This window comes from Heptranchias perlo, chromosome 25 (genome assembly GCF_035084215.1).
Source record: "Heptranchias perlo isolate sHepPer1 chromosome 25, sHepPer1.hap1, whole genome shotgun sequence".
Taxonomy (NCBI): domain Eukaryota; kingdom Metazoa; phylum Chordata; class Chondrichthyes; order Hexanchiformes; family Hexanchidae; genus Heptranchias; species Heptranchias perlo.
In genome coordinates, this window is record NC_090349.1 from 16,903,647 (window position 1) to 16,922,695 (window position 19,049).

Consider the following 19,049-nt stretch of genomic DNA (forward strand, 5'->3'; position numbering starts at 1 on the left):
TCTCGTCCCTGCGTTTCCGATCTCCCTTGTGAGCTCTCGGTTCTCCTTCCACCTCCTGGTTTTGTTCCCATAAGCTTTAGATCTTGAACCAGTTAATTAACAAATTTCCACTGCTGTCACAGTATTATTTTACATACATTTTAATATTTACTTTTTATTTGCGACATACTATCAGTTACTGAGAACCAAGAAAATCCACAATGATCTGTGCTGGGATAGAGCCATGAGATTATATGAGGATTGGGTTGCGTGTTAGTGGCAGGGTGAGTACTCGCGAGGTGAGTAGGTGCAGGTAAGATGAGGATGGGGTTTGAGTGGGTATGAGGGGTGATGTGACAGAGTGGTGTTGGTGGTGCCGAAGGAGATGTGGGGTGGGGGCAGTGTTGTGGCAGACGGAGTGTAGGGGAAAGACTACGTGATCTCACTGTGGCTGACCTACTGCGGTCATTGGAGCGCCTCCTGCACTGTATGCAGGTGGGCGATATGTTGGTGGTGCAGGTGACCTCCTCTGCCACCTCGAGCCAGGCCTTCTTGGTGGCAGAGGCAGGCCGCTTCCTCCCGCCCGCCGGGTGGAAGATCTCTGTCCTCCCCCTCCTCCTCACCCCATCTGGTGATGCCTGGGGTGAGGCATCATTAAACTGGGAGCAGCCTTCCCCCTGGGCTGCTCCATGCTGTAATGTGTTCTATTGGTTGCAGCATCTGTCAGTGGAGGACTGCCCCTTTAACTAGAGAGCCTCCAGCTGACAGATCGTACTGTGCATGCGCAGCCCGCCCGACGCGCAGACCAGCAGCGCGGAGCCCGGAGGAGCAGGTAATTGGATCCCATTAGTGTGTTGCCTGCTACGATCGCGCGGGCAACCCACTAATTTCACCGAGCGTGTTGACCATGCTCCCGAAACCCAACCCGCCGGAAACCCGCAGGCCTGCTAAAATCAGGCCTAAGTGTCAGCTTGGCTCAGTGGCAGCACTCTTGCCTCTGAGTCAGGTGTTGGGTTCATGCCCCAATACAGATTTGAGCATGTAATCTAGGCTGACAGTTGAGTGCAGCACTGAGAGGGTGCTGCATTGTTGGAGGCGTCGTCTTTCAGATGAGATGTTCAACTAAGGCCCTAGCTGCCTGCGCCAGCGGTTCAGCTGGACGTTAAAGATCTCACGGCATTATTCAAAAAAGAGCAGGGAGTTCTCCTGGTGTCCTGGCCAACATCCCTCCCTCAACTAACACCAGTAGTCATTCATCTAATTTGCTGTTTGTGGGAACTTGCTGTGTGCCACATTCGTCTACACAGCAACTGTGTCTCCACTTCAAAAGTAATCGAGTTCACAGCACAGAAACAGACCATTCAACCCAACTGGTCTATGCCGGTATTAATGCTCCACATGAGCCTCCTCCCACCCCTCTTCATCTAAACCTATCAGCATACCTTTCTATTCTTTTCTCCCTCGTGTGATTATCTAGCTTCCCCTTAAATGCATCTAGGCTATTTGAATCAACTACTCCTTATGGTAGCGCGTTCTACATTCTAACCACCCTCTGGGTAAAGAATTTCTCCCAAATTCTCTGTTGGACTTATTAGTGACTATTTTATATTTATGACCTCTAGTTTTGTACTCCCCCACAAGTGGAAACACTTTCTCTACGTCTACCCTATCAAACCCTTTCATTAACTTGAAGACCTCTATCAGGTCACCCCTCAGCCTTCTTTTTTCTAGAGAAAAGCCTGTTCAACCTTTCCTGGTAAGTATACCCTCTCAGTTCTGGTATCATCCTTGTGAATCTTTTTTGCACCTTCTCCAATGCCTTTTATAATATGGAGACCAGAACTGTGCACAGTACTCCAAGTGTGGTCTAACCAAAGTCTATAAAATTCAATATAACTTCTCTGCTTTTCAATTCTATCCCTCTAGAAATGAACTTCAGTGCTTGGTTTGCCTTTTTTATGGCCTTATTAAACTGCTTTGCTACTTTTAGTGATCTGTGTATCTGTACTCCTAGATTCCTTTGCTCTTCTACCCCGTTTAGACTCTTATTAATCAAGCTGCATGTGGCCTCCTTATTCTTCCTACCAAAATGCATCACCTCACACTTATCAATATTGAAATTCATTTGCCATTGATCATAAAGTACTTTGGGATATCCAGACACGGCATGGTGCGATATAAATGCAAGTTCTTCCTTTATCAGCAGGAGCTTCACAGGTAATAAGCATCAGAAATTCAGCCCTATAGTGGAAAAGAATTGTAAAAATTGCAGTGCGCCCCCTCAGAGCTAGATAATAACACTAGTACAATACTAGTTTTTGTTTTGATGGAACTATAGTGAGCTTCGTCATGTGACCATGCTTGACAGTACTGGTATCAATTATTTCGAGAGTCAAATTTCAATTATCAAAAGAAACAAATCCATTAAACCGCAAAAAATAACCATCCAAACACTAAGATGCTTTAATAAAGTTAAACACGTAGGAAAAGTACATAAAAATACCTCAGAAATAAAAAAAACTTAGTGCCTCTGAAATGTCACATAGCACGACAATGTGATTTTGCTGGTATACTGAATGAATCATCACAAGAAATTACAGAACCAAAGTATCTATGGCAGAGATTTATCGTTAAAGTATTGACTGAGTTTTATGAAAAGGTTATGTACTTATGTACATTAAAAAAAAATTGACATAAAAAAAATTGCTGACTTTAGGGCAGCAGTTGGCACAATCAGGTGGCAGTGAGGGCATGCAGTACCAGATGGGACAAAAGTTGCCAGGGGGCGCAGCAGAGGATGGGGCATGAACATGTAGTCAATCGGGCAATGAAAGAATGTGGAGGAAGATATTATTGACTAAAATCAGCTGTTCTTTTATAGTTTCTCTTCCAGAGATTGGCGAAATAAAGGTTCAACACAGCAGAATCCTATTACAGAATGGACACAAAAGTTGCTGATAAGAACATAAGCTCATTAAAAGGGTAGGAATGAGAAAAGTCCATACAGCCCATCTAGCTTGCCTCAATTGGGCCCATGTTCAGGACCTATAGTGACCATTTGCATCTCCTGCCTTGGTACCAAACCCATGTATAACAGGATTGAATATACATACCATTACTGACCAATTAAGGAGCACAATGTGCAGTTTGTAGTTATTTTCTATTGTTAGGATTGCATATACCATCAAAACCTGGTAAGATCACATTATTGATATAAATCACTTTATATCGCACCTCTTAAAGGTCCTATCTCATCCACAGTCACCGTGATACAATAGAGGACAATAGTCATAATGGATCACATATTGCTTTGAGTCACAACATCATCCTGTCCCAGTGATGTGGTCTTATCAGGTTTCCACAGCATGTGAATTAGACCACTTCTCCTAGTTACGCTCTACCCATTTTGAGGGACCATCTGAGCGGTTGGAACTTTCCTCATTTGCGGATCGACACAAAGCAGGCACAGGATCATGCAAGTCTTTGTTTTTGGCAACCATGTCACTCAATTTATTCATGAGGATTTTTGTTTTGAACTCAATTGGTCTTTTCTCCAAGTGTGACTCCTGTGCCTGCCTAGGTACAGAACTCAAAGTTAGAAGAATCCCATCAACCAAACCAAGTGATATTTCCATGCTCCGCACTCTTCATCTCTGGCACTTGGGGCTGTGGCTGCCAAAAGAGCGTGCTAAATTGTGCCTGCTACTGCTGCGGATTTTATTCGGTTATGACTGAGGCTGGCAAAACACTCACTTGGAGTTTCAGTTTATGATTCTCAACTTGTGCATTCTTGGATGATTGATCTGATTTGTCCACCAATCGTTTGAAACACTAAAGCAAATCGCTAACCCAACGGTAATGCATGAAATGCAAGACTGTATCCGAAATCCAACAATGTGTATCTGGACTTTCACACGTTGGAGCTAAGGGAAACGTACTCAGCTGACTTCCAGAAATGTCCAGGGTGGGAGAGGCGACGGTTTCGCTTGGGCAGTTTCTCAAGCAGCTCCACAATCTTCGAGAAACTGGGACGCTCTTCCTGCTCATAGGTCCAGCAGAAAAGCAGGATATCCTGAAATCAATGAGAAACAGCTGCACTGAGATTTTAAAAAAATGAATGCTAAAGTATGAATCACTGTACCATGTTTTTAAAATTTAATTTCACCTGCTCATAGATCAAAAGCTAACACATCCCATAACAGGTTTTGAAGAAGGAACGTAGCTAAACTGGCTGCACAAGAGAAACTCAAAAGATTTGTAGAGCACAAGTGAGAGATACAGATCTTTTATCATCACTACAAAAATTATATTGTCGGAGGTTCAGCATTATATAATCAACTGTATTTATAAATAGCACTACTAAAATAAAGATATGTTGTTAAATAGTACAAATGTAATAAAATCATTATCAACTATTGGAATCAGTGAAATATTTGTTACTATACTTAACAAGTTGTACAAAACTGAAACTGCATTAAGGGAGCTATACTGTTTGATGTTCCTATGCCCCTTCCCCGAGAAAGGCCAATATTGGTGAAAAAGCTAATATGATAATGGTAAGCCATACCAAAAGAATTAAAGGTGAGAAAGTTCATCAATACAGTTCTCAAGGACACAGACTTAGCAAGACAGCCATGAAGATCAGGAGAAAGTGCACATTTCAAGTAAATGTGGTTGGAACTGTTGGGCTTCTTGACAGGTTCAAGTCATATATGTGCATGGAAAAGAGGAGTGAGATGGAAAGTTGTAATGGGGGAGAGGAAGGAGTAAACTTGGGGTCAAGCTGCATCATTTTTACAGTGTGCAAGTTCAATTTAAGCATTTCACATGAATAGCATTGACTGTATTAATCATCAACCCGGCACAAACAAAAAAAAAGCCACGGGTGCTAGAAAGAGAGTGTTACCATCAACCTGATATAGGGATATAATAGGATCACAGGGAATACAATGAATGATAGTACTAATACAGGTGTGTACACTGACTGTACTCTTTAAATGTATCTGGTTTAGTACCCATGGGCTCGATTTTAAAAGTAAAAAACTTTGGGGGTTGGGGCGGGGGGGGGCATTGAAAATTGCCACCATTTCAGACCCTCCCCCAATCCACCCATTTCTGGTTTTCACGGGAGCGGGATGAGTGGCGGGCGGCCAACCCGCTCCCAGGAGGCAGGTTGGGCCTTAAAGCCTTTCAAGGAGGCTTCAGGCCTCCATTTTTAACTAATTCCTTATTTCAACCCCGGAGGGGCAGGGATACCCGGGTCTTCTGTTTTACGCTTCGTGAAAGGAGGCGAGGAGGCCCGAGACTGCAGGTAAGTGCCTAGAAAGGCACAGCTTGTGGGTCCGGAGGAGCAGGAGTGCTTACCCCAGGCCCAACTAGCCGACCTGCACTGACCTCCCCCCCACCCCAATCGTGGACCCGCCCCGATCGGGGACCCCCGACCCTGATCCTCTGACCTCCGACCCTGATGCACCAATCCCGATCATCCGACCCCGATCCCCCGACCCTCAACGATCGCGGACCCTCGCGGTGATCCTGGATTCCCCCCCCCCACCCCGTGACTGATTCCCCATGACTCGCTACCCCCATGCCCATCCAAGCCCCTTGCCCACCTGTGCCCCCCCCTCCCATCCATGCAAACAAAGACTTACCTGCAGACGTCCTCTCCCAGGCTGGTCTCCCGTCCGACTGCGACCAGCCTGACAATCAGCCGGTCAGTCGGGCGGGAAACCAACAAAAAAAATAGAAGACGTCCTTACGTCAAAATCGTAAGGACGTCCGGAAAACCCTTACTAATGAGTTTCCCAACCTCAAATTGACTTTCCGCCCCCTTCCCGGCTCCATTTGAAAATTGAGCCCCATGTGTTTTATTCTACAACGGCTTTTTATATGATCAATTAGATCAATTAGAAAATGAAAGTATTATTTTCAAATATAAATTACAAGGAACAATAGTCATTAAATAGAAAGTTGTACTGCAGATTGTTTTGCACCCTTGCCTACATATTTTTAATCTTTTTCTCCTTTTTTTAGGTTCCCTCACCATAACCCAAGTGGGTAGATAGGTGACCTATTTCAAGGCTTGGCTGATGCAGTTCTGAATCAACCAGTCAGAGAACTGAAGAGTAGAGGTCTATTTAGCACCTCTCCAAGATAGCCTGGCTGAGATTAGAAATTCACCATGTGGAGAAAATGGAGAGGAAAAGTCCATGTCTTACCACTGGCAGCATAGTCTATTCATGTATCAGTGCCAGTTTATAAAGGAAAATTGTCTAATTACAAGTAAACTGGAGGTATGTTGCAAAATTGTTTGGTAGTACTTTAAGTTTACTGAATAATTTTAGATAACCAATGGTTCTGTAGTTTCTACATACCGAAATTTCCTTTCCCACGCCAATTTGACTTAGACTCGGCTTCATGCCTCGCCCGGCTTGCCATATTATCGCATCTGTTGGCTGGTTCTTGAAAGGCCACTCACGTGCATGTAACTCGTACCATATGGTTCTGTCATAAAATTTAATAAATGTATTTAATCCAACAGTACTGTGTTTTCAAAACGTCTGTACAGATGTAGAATTGCAACAGGTTTGAAGTAGTAAACTGCGCACAAAAATGTTTCACAAGAACAATGGCTTGATTGCACTTCACTTATTGTCACTGGGTAGGAAATGAAACCTCCAAAATCTCTACTTGCAGCTCTGTAATAGGCTGCAGCAGGAGAAAGGAGAAAGACAAAATTAAAACCCTGGTGCAACAATTCACTTGCAACATCTAAAACTTCTCTGACTATGCAATGAATGGTTTATATGTTTAAGACAGTTGCTAATAAAATATATTCTATGATTTAAATTTGTTGGAATTTAAAAGGAAAACAAGAGGGAATCACAATTCTATCATTTTCATTTCTACTGTAATTTCCAGCATTTTAATACTTTATACATTTTGGTGATCAATTTTACTGTGTCGTGTTTTATTGACTATTTCATTAGTTCAATAACTTGGAATCCAACCATGGAAAACATAACAGGAATTTTTCAGTAGATTTTTGGTTTATAAAAATAAAAGATTTTAACTGAAACTCAAAATATAAAATTCCGATCACATTATTAATAGAAAATCAACATAAAGGCAAAGCATGGAATAGACAATCCATATGATAGCTAGTACATTTAATCATATTAATATATACTAATATACTCTTTGCATTTTATATAGATTAATCATTTGTCATATAAAAGATTTTTTTTAAGAGGGCAAAACTCACTCTAATTTCTCCCCTTCCCCAATTTCTTGCACTGAACACTATCTGCAGCCAGTATGAACAGAACATATGCTAGTGGAACAGATCGCTTGGCACTGTAATACTTTTTATTACATTTATATTCTGGAAGATAACACCTGAGTTTACACACATCTCCAGAGTGGTGATATCTAAAGTGAAACCTACAGTGGTGCCTAATCTGTGCCATTAACACACTGTAACATACTGTAATTCCTTTGTTCTATGCATTCATTAAGATTTTTGGTGTTTAGAGTATTAGGGTAGGGGAAAAACTTTCAGCAATTTTTACAAACTCTATATAGTAAGTACTAGATGGGCAATGAATCAAGAGTTTCATTTTAATGTATTACATACAACCTCATCAAAATAGCAATCAATCCTCTCATCCAATCTCTTAAAAAATAACCTGTTATAAAAATAATTATGCTCTGCATACAGCACTAGGTTCTGGTTGCTCCTTACTTAGTTACTTTTATAACAACATTATTACATAATCACCAAAGGTCATGTCACAAAGTTTAACAGAAATTCTATTGGCTGTTAAAGAGGAACACTTGCATTTGTTGCTGTGATACCTGGGGCAGTCAATGATGGCAGCCAAACCTTGTAGATGAATGAATGCAAAAGGTTTAAGATAAATTTATCTTCTGTTGAATATGAGATCCGTTATGTTTCACAAATATTTGAATCGTTGTTTTTCCTGATTTACGTTACTTTCCTTGAAAGGAAACTATGGAGGCAATTTTTGTCTTCCCTGCTCATTACAGAAAATTATAATCAACGGAAATGAAAATCAGATGGTTTCTATAACAGGCGGCTGATCTGCAATGCCAGTTTTATACTCGGGTAGCACGTTCATAATCTACCCCCATATCTCAATGTTTTGTAGCAACTATGCACTGGTCTATTTATTAATTTTTTTTTCAAACCAGACACCAGGCAGTGAACTTACCCAAATGCAAATACATCTGATTGCTTGGAGAATGGGAGTTTGTCTTCATCTGTAGAGGGAGAGAGTTGTTGAATGATTTCAGGAGCCAGATGACACAGCCAACCGTTTGGGATCCTCATTTCACTCTCTCTCCTAGAGAATAAAACACATGAAAAATTCATACAATTAGTGTCGGGGGGAAAGAATCAAAAATTGGTTGGCAAAATAGTAATTGAACAATGGGAGGCCTTCAAGGAAGAGTTGGTTTGGGTACAGAGTAGACACATCCCTACGAGGGGGAAAGGAAAGGCATCCAAAGCTAAAACTTCCTGGATGACTAAAGATAAAGAGATTAAAATGAAACAGAAAAAAAAGGCTTATGATGAATGTAAGGTTCATAACACAGTAGAAAACCAGGCTGAATACAGAAAGTACAGAGGAGATCTAAAAAAGGGAATAAGAAGGGCAAAGAGAGAATATGAGAATAGATAAGCAGCTAACATAAAAGGGAACCCAAAAGCCTTTTATAAACATACATATGTTTTATAAACATAGTAAAAGGGTAGTCAAAGGAAGCATGGGATCTATTAGGGACAAAAAGGAGATCTTCTTATGGAGGCAGAGGGCATGGCTGATGCACTAAATGAATACTTCGCATCTGTCTTCACTAGAGAAGAGAATGCTGCCATTGTAGCAGTAAAGGAGGAGGTAGTAGCGATATTGGATAGGATAAAAATAGATAAAGAGGAGATACTTAAAAGACTGGCAGTACTCAAAGTGGAAAAGTCACCTGGTCCAGATGGGATGCATCCTAGGTTACTGAGGAAGGTAAGAGTGGAAATTGCGGAAGCTCTGGCCACAATCTTCCAAACCTCCTTAGATATGGGGATGGTGCTGGAGGACTGGAGGATTGCAAATGTTATACCCCTGTTCAAAAAAGGGGAGAGGGATAAACCCGGCAATTACAGGCCAGTCAGCCTAACGTCAGTGGTGGGGAAACTTTTAAAGACAATAATCCGGGACAAAATTAAATTGGCACTTGGAAAAGTATGGGCAAATAAATAAACGTTAGCATGGATTTGTTAAAGGCAAATCGTGTTTGACTAACTTGATTGAGTTCTTTGTTGACATAACAGGATGGGTTCTTGAGGGTAGTGCGGTTGATCTTGTGCATATGAACTTTCAAAAGGCATTTGATAAAGTACCACATAATAGATTTGTTAGCAAAATTAAAGCCCATGGGATTAAAGGGATAGTGGCAGCATGGATACAAAATTGGCTAGGAGACAGAAAGCAGGGAGTAGTGGTGAACGACTGTTTTTCAGACTAGAGGGAAGTATGCAGTGATGTTCCCCAGTGGTCAGTATTAGGACCACTGCTCTTCTTGACTTATATTAATGACCTGGATTTGGGTATAGAGGGCATAATTTCAAAGTTTGCAGATGACACTAAACTCGGAAATGTAGTAAACAATGTGGAGGATAGTAACAAACTTCAGGAGGACATAGATAGACTGGTGAAATGGGCAGACACATGGCAGATGAAATTTAATGCAGAGAAGTGTGAAGTGATGCATTTTGGTAGGAAGAATAAGGAGAGGCAATATAAACTAAATGGTACAATTTTAAAGGGGGTGCAGGAACAGAGACACCTGGGAGTACAGATACACAAATCTTTGAAGGTGGCAGGACAAGTTGAGAAGGCTGTTAAAAAACCATATGGGATCCTGGGTTTTATTAATAGAGGCATAGAGTACAAAAGCAAGTTATGCTAAACCTTTATAAAACACTGGTTTGGCCTCAGCAGGAGTACTGTGTTCAGTTCTTGGCACCACCCTTTAGGAAGGATGCAAGGCTTTAGAGAGGGTGCAGAAGAGATTTACTAGAATGGTACTAGGGATGAGGGACTTTAGTTATGTAGAGAAACTGGAGTTGCTGGAATTGTTCTCCTTAGAACAGAGAAGGTTAAGGGGAGATTTGATAGAGATGTTTAAAATTATGAATGATTTTGACAGAATAAATAAGGAGAAACTGTTTCCAATGGCAGACGGGACGGTAACCAGAGGACACAGATTTAAGGTGATCGGCAAAAGAGCCAGAGACGACATGAGGAAACATTTTTTTACGCAGTGAGTTGTAATGGTCTGGAATGTACTGCCTGAAAGGGTGGTGGAAGCAGATTCAACAGTAACTTTCAAAAGGGAATTGGATAAATACTTGAAGGGAAAAAATTTACAATGCTATAGGGAAAGAGCAGGGGAATCGACTAATTGGATAACTCGTTCAAAGAGCTGGCACAGGCACGATGGACCAAATGGCCTCCTCCTGTGCTGTACCTGTTATGATACATGGATCTTATTATTGCTCAATATTGAAACTGTATCTAGAAGTCAAATTAACAGAACCTGTAGGTAGACAGGTAGATCTCTTGGGAACTAGTTTGAAAATTTTTAGGCACAAGAAAATCTGATTAACTGCTGATTATTGAATTATGGCCCCTTGTTATTGGATCATGTAATGGGCACTGATGGCACTCGTACAGGACTTTATGGCATAGACCGTCCCGTTGATTAGTTTGATGGTGTGTGGTTACCTGGCAATACAGCATTTGTTATATTGCCTTCTGCAGTTGACTAACATCAAAGCATTAATGCGCAGTCTTGAAGTTAAAGTAACATAACAGCAGATAAGTTTTTCTTTTCTGTGGTTGACGTCTATTTGCTGGCATCAAATGAATACTGCTATGATTGGGGGAAGATATAAAGGGATCAAAATGGAAAGAACCTGCACTAACTGAAAAGTCAAAATTCAAGGCAGTGTCCACTGTGCATTACACTGTCCCACCTTTAAGACACTCCTTAAAGCCTAACTCACCTGTCCTAATATAGCCTAATGTGGCTTGGTGTCAAATTTTTTTTGTTAACCCTCCTGTGAAGTGCCTTGGGACGTTTTACTACATCAAATGCGCTTTAAAAGTGCAAATTGTTGATGTTGTTGTTTGATCATATAACAGAAATGTGGCTTGTCCCATCCTTGTGCTAATACGTAGGAGCCTTATCAGCTTTGAAGCTGAAGTTTCTTGTGCGTGAAGTAGTCAACACCACTGTTCAATGGGGTGCAGTGTATGTCCAGGACGATGGTGGCCATACACCCACACATTTTATGGTGAGTTGTACTGCTTGCCATGCTGCTCGTGGAGAGCTCCTAATGTCTGCAATCTGCTAAGTGCGGGCTCAAACTAACACTTGTCAGTTGTCTAATAACCAAACAGTGGCCATGCTGAGGAGGTAAGCAGGGTTCCTTTGGGATCGAGATTGATCCAAGATGACCCAGCTGGCAATGGAAGATCAGAACCAAGTCAATCATCTATGGCAGTTGGTAATCAAATGCCTCAGCCAGGCAGGCCTGCAATACTGATAATTGACCAGCCAGCCTGACTTCTTAGTTTCTGGAGGGATAGACCTGTCACTGGGGTCTAGGATTCTCCCCACTCAGCTCCAGATAAACCTGCAGGCAAATGCCCCAAGTGGCAGGGTGGGCCTGACTGGACAAACAGCAGGAAGCTTGCCAGTGCTCTGTGGGGGTAGGCTGGATAGTTTTAGGTAATTAGATGCAGCAGTACTGCTCTTATGAAAAATAAAAACAGGTTAATGTTTTGGGTGGGAGACTTCATCAGAACTTGTCTATTTCTAATTATCATGCCCCATAGTTAAGATAAGATACCATAAGCGTTACGTAATGACATTATTGCCAATTGCTATCTGACACTCATCAGAGCAATGATCAGTGATGGAACAATCTGGTAAAATGATTTTCACAATGTATCCATCTTTATTCTACTTCACTGCTAGAGTCAATAAGTGACTTTCAGTTCCTATCCTAAAGAACTGGCTTAAAATATCAAGTAGTACAACTAAATACTCTTTGATCCTGAAGTACAAAGAACTGTTCACGAGGAGGTCTGTGACACTTGGTCCCTAAGCTTTGGTTCTTACTGACTTACCACGGCAGCTGGCGAATTTAAATTCAATTAATTAATTAAATTCAATTAATTAAAATAAAATCTGGAATTAAAAATACTAGTATCAGTAATGATGGCCATGAAACTACCGGATTGTCGTAAAAACCCATCTGGTTCACTAATGTCCTTTAGGGAAGGAAACCTGCCATCCTTACCCGGTCTGGCCTATATGTGACTCCAGACCCACAGCAATGTGGTTGATTCTTAATTGCCCTCTGAAATGGCCTCACCACCACCTTCTCGAGGGCAATTAGGGATGGGCAATAAATGCTGGCCTCGCCAGCGACGCCCACATCCCGTGAACGAATAAAAAAAAAGACTCTTATACATAATGATGGGTTTCCATATGTAAGATATCCAGTTGACCAAAAAAAAAGCCCCATCACCTTTATTGATTGGGTTACTCAGCTTAGTGGTAGAAGGTGTGCTGCACCAAAATGGATTGCAAAGAAACAGTCAAAAGGTAGAAGTAATCCATTAGGGCTTGATGAGACCTAGTGTCCGAAGGATTTTTCATATTGCAATTTTTTTGTGTTCTTGTCTTTTTTTGTAATGTTGAACATTTTTACGCAAATAAAGATATTATTGCTGTTGATACCTATTAGTGTCCAAAATATATAATCTTTTTTAACAAGCATACCAGCAACACTATGCAAACCTTTATAGCATCACATCAAAATACATTGCTGAAGTAGGCTATATGTTTATTTAGATTCTTATAGAATATAAACTACAATATTTGAAGAGTCACATTTACACACTTGTTCATAGTCACAAGTGATTATCAAATCGACTGAGTTCAACCAGACATAGAATGTGTTCACACTCAGAAATGATTACAAAAGTTGAATGGATTCTAATCCTTAGGATGTCCAAACTAATGGTTGATGAGGTCTGGCTGTGTTTGTACACACAATACTCGCCTGTGAAAAAATACAAATTGTGAATGCCGGAAATACACAGCAGGTGAGACTGCATTCAAATTATTGTAATATTAATTATTACCGACTGTAGTGTTATGAAAAATAAAAACAGGTTAATGTTTTGGGTGGGACCCTTCATCAGAACTTGTCTATATCTAATTGTCATGCACCACAGTTAAGACAAGATACTATCAGTATTACGATAATGACATTATTGCCAATTACCATCGGACACTCATCAAAGCAACGATCAGTGATGGAACAATGTGGTAAAATGGTTTTCACACAGTGTCCATCTTTATTCTTCTTCACTGCTAGAGTCAATAAGGGACTTTCAGTTCATATCCTAAAGAACTGTCTTAAAATACCAAATAGTACAACTAAATTCTCTTTGATCCTGAAGTTCAAAGAACTAATCACTTGTGGAGGTCTGTATAACCCCACGTTTCCACTTTACTCCAAACATACCAATACGTTGCTTAAAAATAATTTGGATTTCTCGCTCTTTAAAAGAAACAATTGAACAGAAGTTCACTGAATTTGGTTTTGCTTGGATGGTGAAATCCCAGCATTGTTACTTATATAGTGCTTTTTTTTTCTCTTGTCACACTTCCAAGTCAAGTTGTACATCAAATTCAATCAGAATATGATTCAAATCTCTAATAACCCGATCCACCTGTCCCATGCTTTGACAATGAAGCTAAAGTTGTTGTTTCATCATTTATCCAGTTTGTTGACAGTAGCCTCCAGACAAAAGCAGTTGCATTTAATGACAGTCTTTTCAAAATTTCCTCAAGGATATCGACACCTCTAGACAGCTTGTCCTAGCTTCAGTTACAAAGTTCTAACGGGTAGTACAACAGGAATTCTCTAAAACTGTATTCAATTCCCCTGCCATTTAGCAAGGTGGAATTTTGATATTTCCAACTCTCTGTTGTCAAATATATTAATTTCTGTACACCCATTGGGAATAACCATCTTTGAACTATTAAATTAGTAGGAGTTGTAATTGTAACAGAGGCTTCTAAAGTTCAAAGTAATAGCAGTCTGAGGCAATCTCATCATAGTCCAATAAAGTATTTTTTCTGGAGCCACATCAGTTAGTAATTTAATTTCTACTTTCATTTCCATTGTGACCAAGTGCTGAGATTTGCAACTTCATTGATAAAGGAAGAAACCGTCCAACTTGCATTGGTTCAAAAGATTGCAAGTAGAAAAATCACAGCTCCAAAGGGCTCCCTGAGCAATTTTCACCATTCACTCTCCTTATATGTCAGCTGTGGCTCAGTGGTAGTACTCTTGCCTTTGAGTCAGAAGGCTGTGGGTTCTAGTCCCAATCCAGAGACTTGAGCACAAAATCTAGACGAGTGCTGCATTGTTGGAGGTGCTAGTTTTCAGATGAGATGTTAACTTGTAGTCTGCTCTCTCAGGTGAATGTAAAAGATCACAATATGTTATTTGAAGCAGAGCCAGGGAGTTCTCCCTGGTGTTGTAGCCAATATTTATCACTCAACCAACATCGTTAAAACAGATTATCTGGTCATTTATCTATGCACAAATTGGCTGCTGCGATTTCTACTTTACAACAGTGACTACATTTACATAGCATTTTTCATGATCCCAGGATGTCCCAAAGCATTTCACAGCCAATGAATTGGTTTTGAGGGGAAGTTACTGTTGTTGCATAGGCAAACAAAGCAGCCAATTTGAACACAGCAAGGTCCCATAAACAGCAATGAGACGAATGACCAGGTAAAATGTTTTTCTGGTGGTAGGTGAAGAATGAAGGATACTGAAGGAACTTAATGCTCTGCTTCAAAAAATTATCATGGGATCTTTTACATCCATCTGAATGGGTAGACGGGGTAGATGTAATGTCTCATCCAGAAGACAACACCTTTGACAATATAGTGCTCCCTCAGTACTGCACTGAATTTCAAGCTTAGATATATGCAGAAATGGGGCTTATCCATGCTTTTGTTACCTCCAGGCTTGACTATTCCAATGCTCTTCTGGCTGGCCTCCCATCTTCCACCCTCCATAAACTTCAGCTCATCCAAAGCTCTACTGCGCAAATTCTGACTCGCACCAAGTCCCATTCAGCTATCGACCCTGTACTCACTGACCTATATTGGTTCCTGGTCCAGCAATGCTTCACATTTAAAATTCTTATCCTTGTGTTCAAATGCTTCCATGGCCGCGCCCCTCCCTATCTCTGTAACCTCCACCAGCCCTATAATCCCCCGAGAACTCCAGTTCTGGCCTCTTGTGCAACCCTGATGTCCTTCGCCCGTCCATTGGTGGCTGTGCCTTCAACTGTCTAGCCCTAAGCTCAAGAATTCTCTCCCTAAATATCTCTGCCTCTGTACCTCTCCGTCCTCCTTTAAGTCGCTCCTTAAAACATACCTCTTTGTCCAAGCTTTTGGTCACCTGTCCTAATATCTCCTTATGTGGCTTGGTGTCAGATTTTGTCTGATAACACTCCTGTGAAGTGCCATGGGATGGTTTACTATGTTAAAGGCACCATATAAATGCAAGTTGTTGTTGCTGTTGTTGATCCCAGAACCTTCTGACAGAGATGATAGTGCTACTGTTGAGTCAAGCTGACACTTAGGCCCCAGTAAAATCGCTGCGTTACCCACGTGATCACGGGTAAATTGAGGCCACTTACCGTGGTTTCCGGGTTTCCCCTTGGAAACCTGCGCAGTGGGCGGACTGCGCACCCGCATCACAGGATGTCAGCTGGAGGAGCCCTATTTAAAGGGGCAGTCCTCCAATGCTGCTCCTGCAGCAAACAACCAAAAGAGCAGCATGGAGCAGTCCAGGGGAAAGGCTGCTCCCAGGTTTAATGATGCCTCACTCCAGGTGTTACTGGATGGGGTGAGGAGGAGGAGAGAGATAGTCTACCCGGCGGACGGGAGGAGGTGGCCTGCCCCTGCCACTAAGAAGGCCTAGCTAGAGGTGGCAGAGGAGGTCAGCAGCACAGCAGCAACGTATCCCGCAGCTGGATCCAGTGCAGGAAGCGCTTCAATGACATAACTAGGTCAGCCAAAGTGAGTACACTTACTCATTCTCCTACACTCCGTCTTCCACATCACCGCCCCCACCCCACAACTCCTTCTGCATTGCAAACACTACTCTATCACATCATTCCTCACACCCACTCAACGCTCAACCTCAACTTACCTGCACTTACTCACCTCCCCAGTACTCGTCCCACCACTACCACTCAACCCAATCCTCATACAATGTCATGGCTCTGTCTCATACTCACCCTCTAATGCATCTCTTTCACGGTCAGCCTCACCCAAACCAATGCATTCAGCGGTTGGCCACTTCACCATCCCTCACGTCTCTCTACTTTCTCCCCTTATAGGAGAAGAGAGCCCAGAATGCACGGGAGTGGGCGAAGACCGGAGGGTGGCCGCAACATCGGGTCGTCCTCACGGACGCAGGGCAGGAGGCGCTGGAACTGAGCCGCACCCTCGAGTGCCTGTCCGTGGGGGACGCCGAGACTGCCACCCGACAAACGGCTGGTGACAGAACTTTAACATTCAACACTCACAATAGCAAATGATGTTAACTTGCCTTGCCATCTTCAGCACCTCAACATCTGTCTACATGCTTAATATTGCCTTCTGTTCTCTTACAGGGCCTTCAGCAACTGCCGCGACGGTGGAGGGCGATTCGTCAGAGGACCTGCCGGCCTCTGAGGGGGCACTGTCACATCTGAGCGAGCCATCCACCAGCGCAGATACACACACCTCGGTGGGTCCCCGTTCTCATTAGTTGGGGTTGCACATGGTGAGTCACCACACACGTGAGCACGAGCAGACACTGGTGGCAGGGGCAGATGTGGAGAGTCCGCTTCGGGTGGGAGCACTCTTCTCCAGGCTCTGCTCAGCTGGACACAGATGCTGAACCCTGGCGGCCATCCTTTAAAAGGAGAATGATCGAGGGGCAGCAGCACATTTGCGAGGTGCTGGAACAGGTGCCACGCGCACTCTCCACAATCGCGCAGAGGATGGAGGAGTCCAACTCCTGCCTGAGTGGAATGGTCGCACAGGTACAGTGGGGAATCTCTGAGATACCGTCACAGGGACGTTAAGGCATTTCTGAGATAGTGTCGCGGGTAAGTGCGGAAATGTCTGCGATGGAGGGAAGGCTAGCCTCCATCGGCGTCCCCCACGGACAGGCACTCGAGGGTGCGGCTCAGTTCCAGCGCCTCCTGCCCTGCGTCCGTGAGGACGACCCGATGTTGCGGCCACCCTCCGGTCTTCGCCCACTCCCGTGCATTCTGGGCTCTCTTCTCCTATAAGGGGAGAAAGTAGAGAGACGTGAGGGATGGTGAAGTGGCCAACCGCTGAATGCATTGGTTTGGGTGAGGCTGACCGTGAAAGAGATGCATTAGAGGGTGAGTATGAGACAGAGCCATGACATTGTATGAGGATTGGGTTGAGTGGTAGTGGTAGGACGAGTACTGGGGAGGTGAGTAAGTGCAGGTAAGTTGAGGTTGAGCTCAACAATGAGGCCATTGAGGGCCTGACAACGGCCATTTGGACTCAGGGTGAGCAACTTTCTGCCGCCTTAAACAGGCAGGCAGATACACTAGCACTGGCCTGACAAGGCTTAATGCATGTCCTCCAAACTGTCGTCCGGCAGGGTGGTAGGAATGATGTGGGCCTGGCCCAGGACAGGGATGATGGCGAAAGGGGACATGGAAGTGGGGACGCCACTCAAAGCGCTTCCACGTCTCACCCGTGGCCCCCTTCTCAACCAGTACCCGCAATGCTGCCTCCTCTCCAGGAGGTCGAGTCTGCCCCTGCACAGGTGCAGGTAGAGCAGTCTTTGGAGGGGCCTCACGGGCACCGAAACCCAGAGGGCATCGGCCCAAAGCATCTAATCGGTCAGGGCATGAACAAGAGCAACCTGCCACTACCTCTGCTGCAGCCACAGGGGAAAAACCACGTATGAGTAGCCAGAAGCGTAAGGTAAAGGTTTTGTGAGCACAAAGGGGATGCACAAGGGTGTTTGACGCTTTGTCATGTTTTTAATTTATATTTGATTTATTCTCCACTCACAATAAATCTTATTATTATCACCACTACTGCCACGTCTTTCCCATTCTTGACTGGCTTGTGCAATAAGTCCCTTTCACGAGGTTCACCATGAACACCCACACTTGATGCCACCCATTGGGTCATTCTACAGTGGGTGAAGGTGTAGTTGCACGACTATTTGTGCAGGGGGTGGGGGAGGAGGCTGGAATGGCTGCTCCTCTGTCCAGGTGGTGAGGACTGGACAGCTCACACTGTCTGATGTTAGGAGAACCGTTTGCATATCAGTGACTCCCTGGCCTCACGAGCAGCCAGGTGAGCCGCTGTTCTCCCCATGGGTTGCTCCTCCTCCTCGGTCTCCTCCTCCTCGGCCTCCTCCTCCTCCTCAATACGGGTGGCAGATGTGGATGGGGCCTCCTCCAGCGCCACCCCCACTCTGTTGTGGCGCATTGTGCAGGGCACAAAAGACGACTATAATGCATCCCACTCTGTCTGGCGCGTATTGAAGCGCTCCCCCAGAATGATCAAGGCACCTGAAGCGCATCTTGAGCAGCCCTATAGCATGCTCAATTGTAGACCTGGTAACGATGTGGCTGTCGTTATATCAACGCTGTTGCTCGGTGGTGGGGTTCCTCAGAGGTGTCATGAGCCACGTGTGCAGAGGGTATCCCTTGTGCCCGAGGAGCCAGCCCTCGCGGGTGTTGGGTGCGTGGAAGAGGGGCGGGACGTTGGACTCCCGGAGGATGAAGGAATCATGGCAGCTGCCAGGGTATCTGGCGCACAAGTGAAGGAATCTTTTGCAGTGGTCACAGATAAGCTGAGTGTTGATGGAGTGATAGCCCTTCCTGTTGATGAAC

General features: G+C 43.6%; 1 protein-coding gene across 1 annotated transcript in view; it reads right to left on the bottom strand.

The window, feature by feature from the left end:
• Window positions 1-2,461: 2,461 nt before the first annotated feature.
• Window positions 2,462-19,049, bottom strand: part of ksr2 (kinase suppressor of ras 2) — a 330,233-nt gene continuing 313,645 nt past the window's right edge. The window contains exons 18-20 of the mRNA XM_068005691.1: window positions 8,214-8,345; window positions 6,354-6,483; window positions 2,462-4,051 (exon numbers count right to left, since the gene is read on the bottom strand). Coding sequence (XP_067861792.1) covers window positions 3,890-4,051; window positions 6,354-6,483; window positions 8,214-8,345 — 424 coding nt within the window. The 3' untranslated portion in view covers window positions 2,462-3,889. The remainder of the gene's footprint in view (window positions 4,052-6,353; window positions 6,484-8,213; window positions 8,346-19,049) is intronic.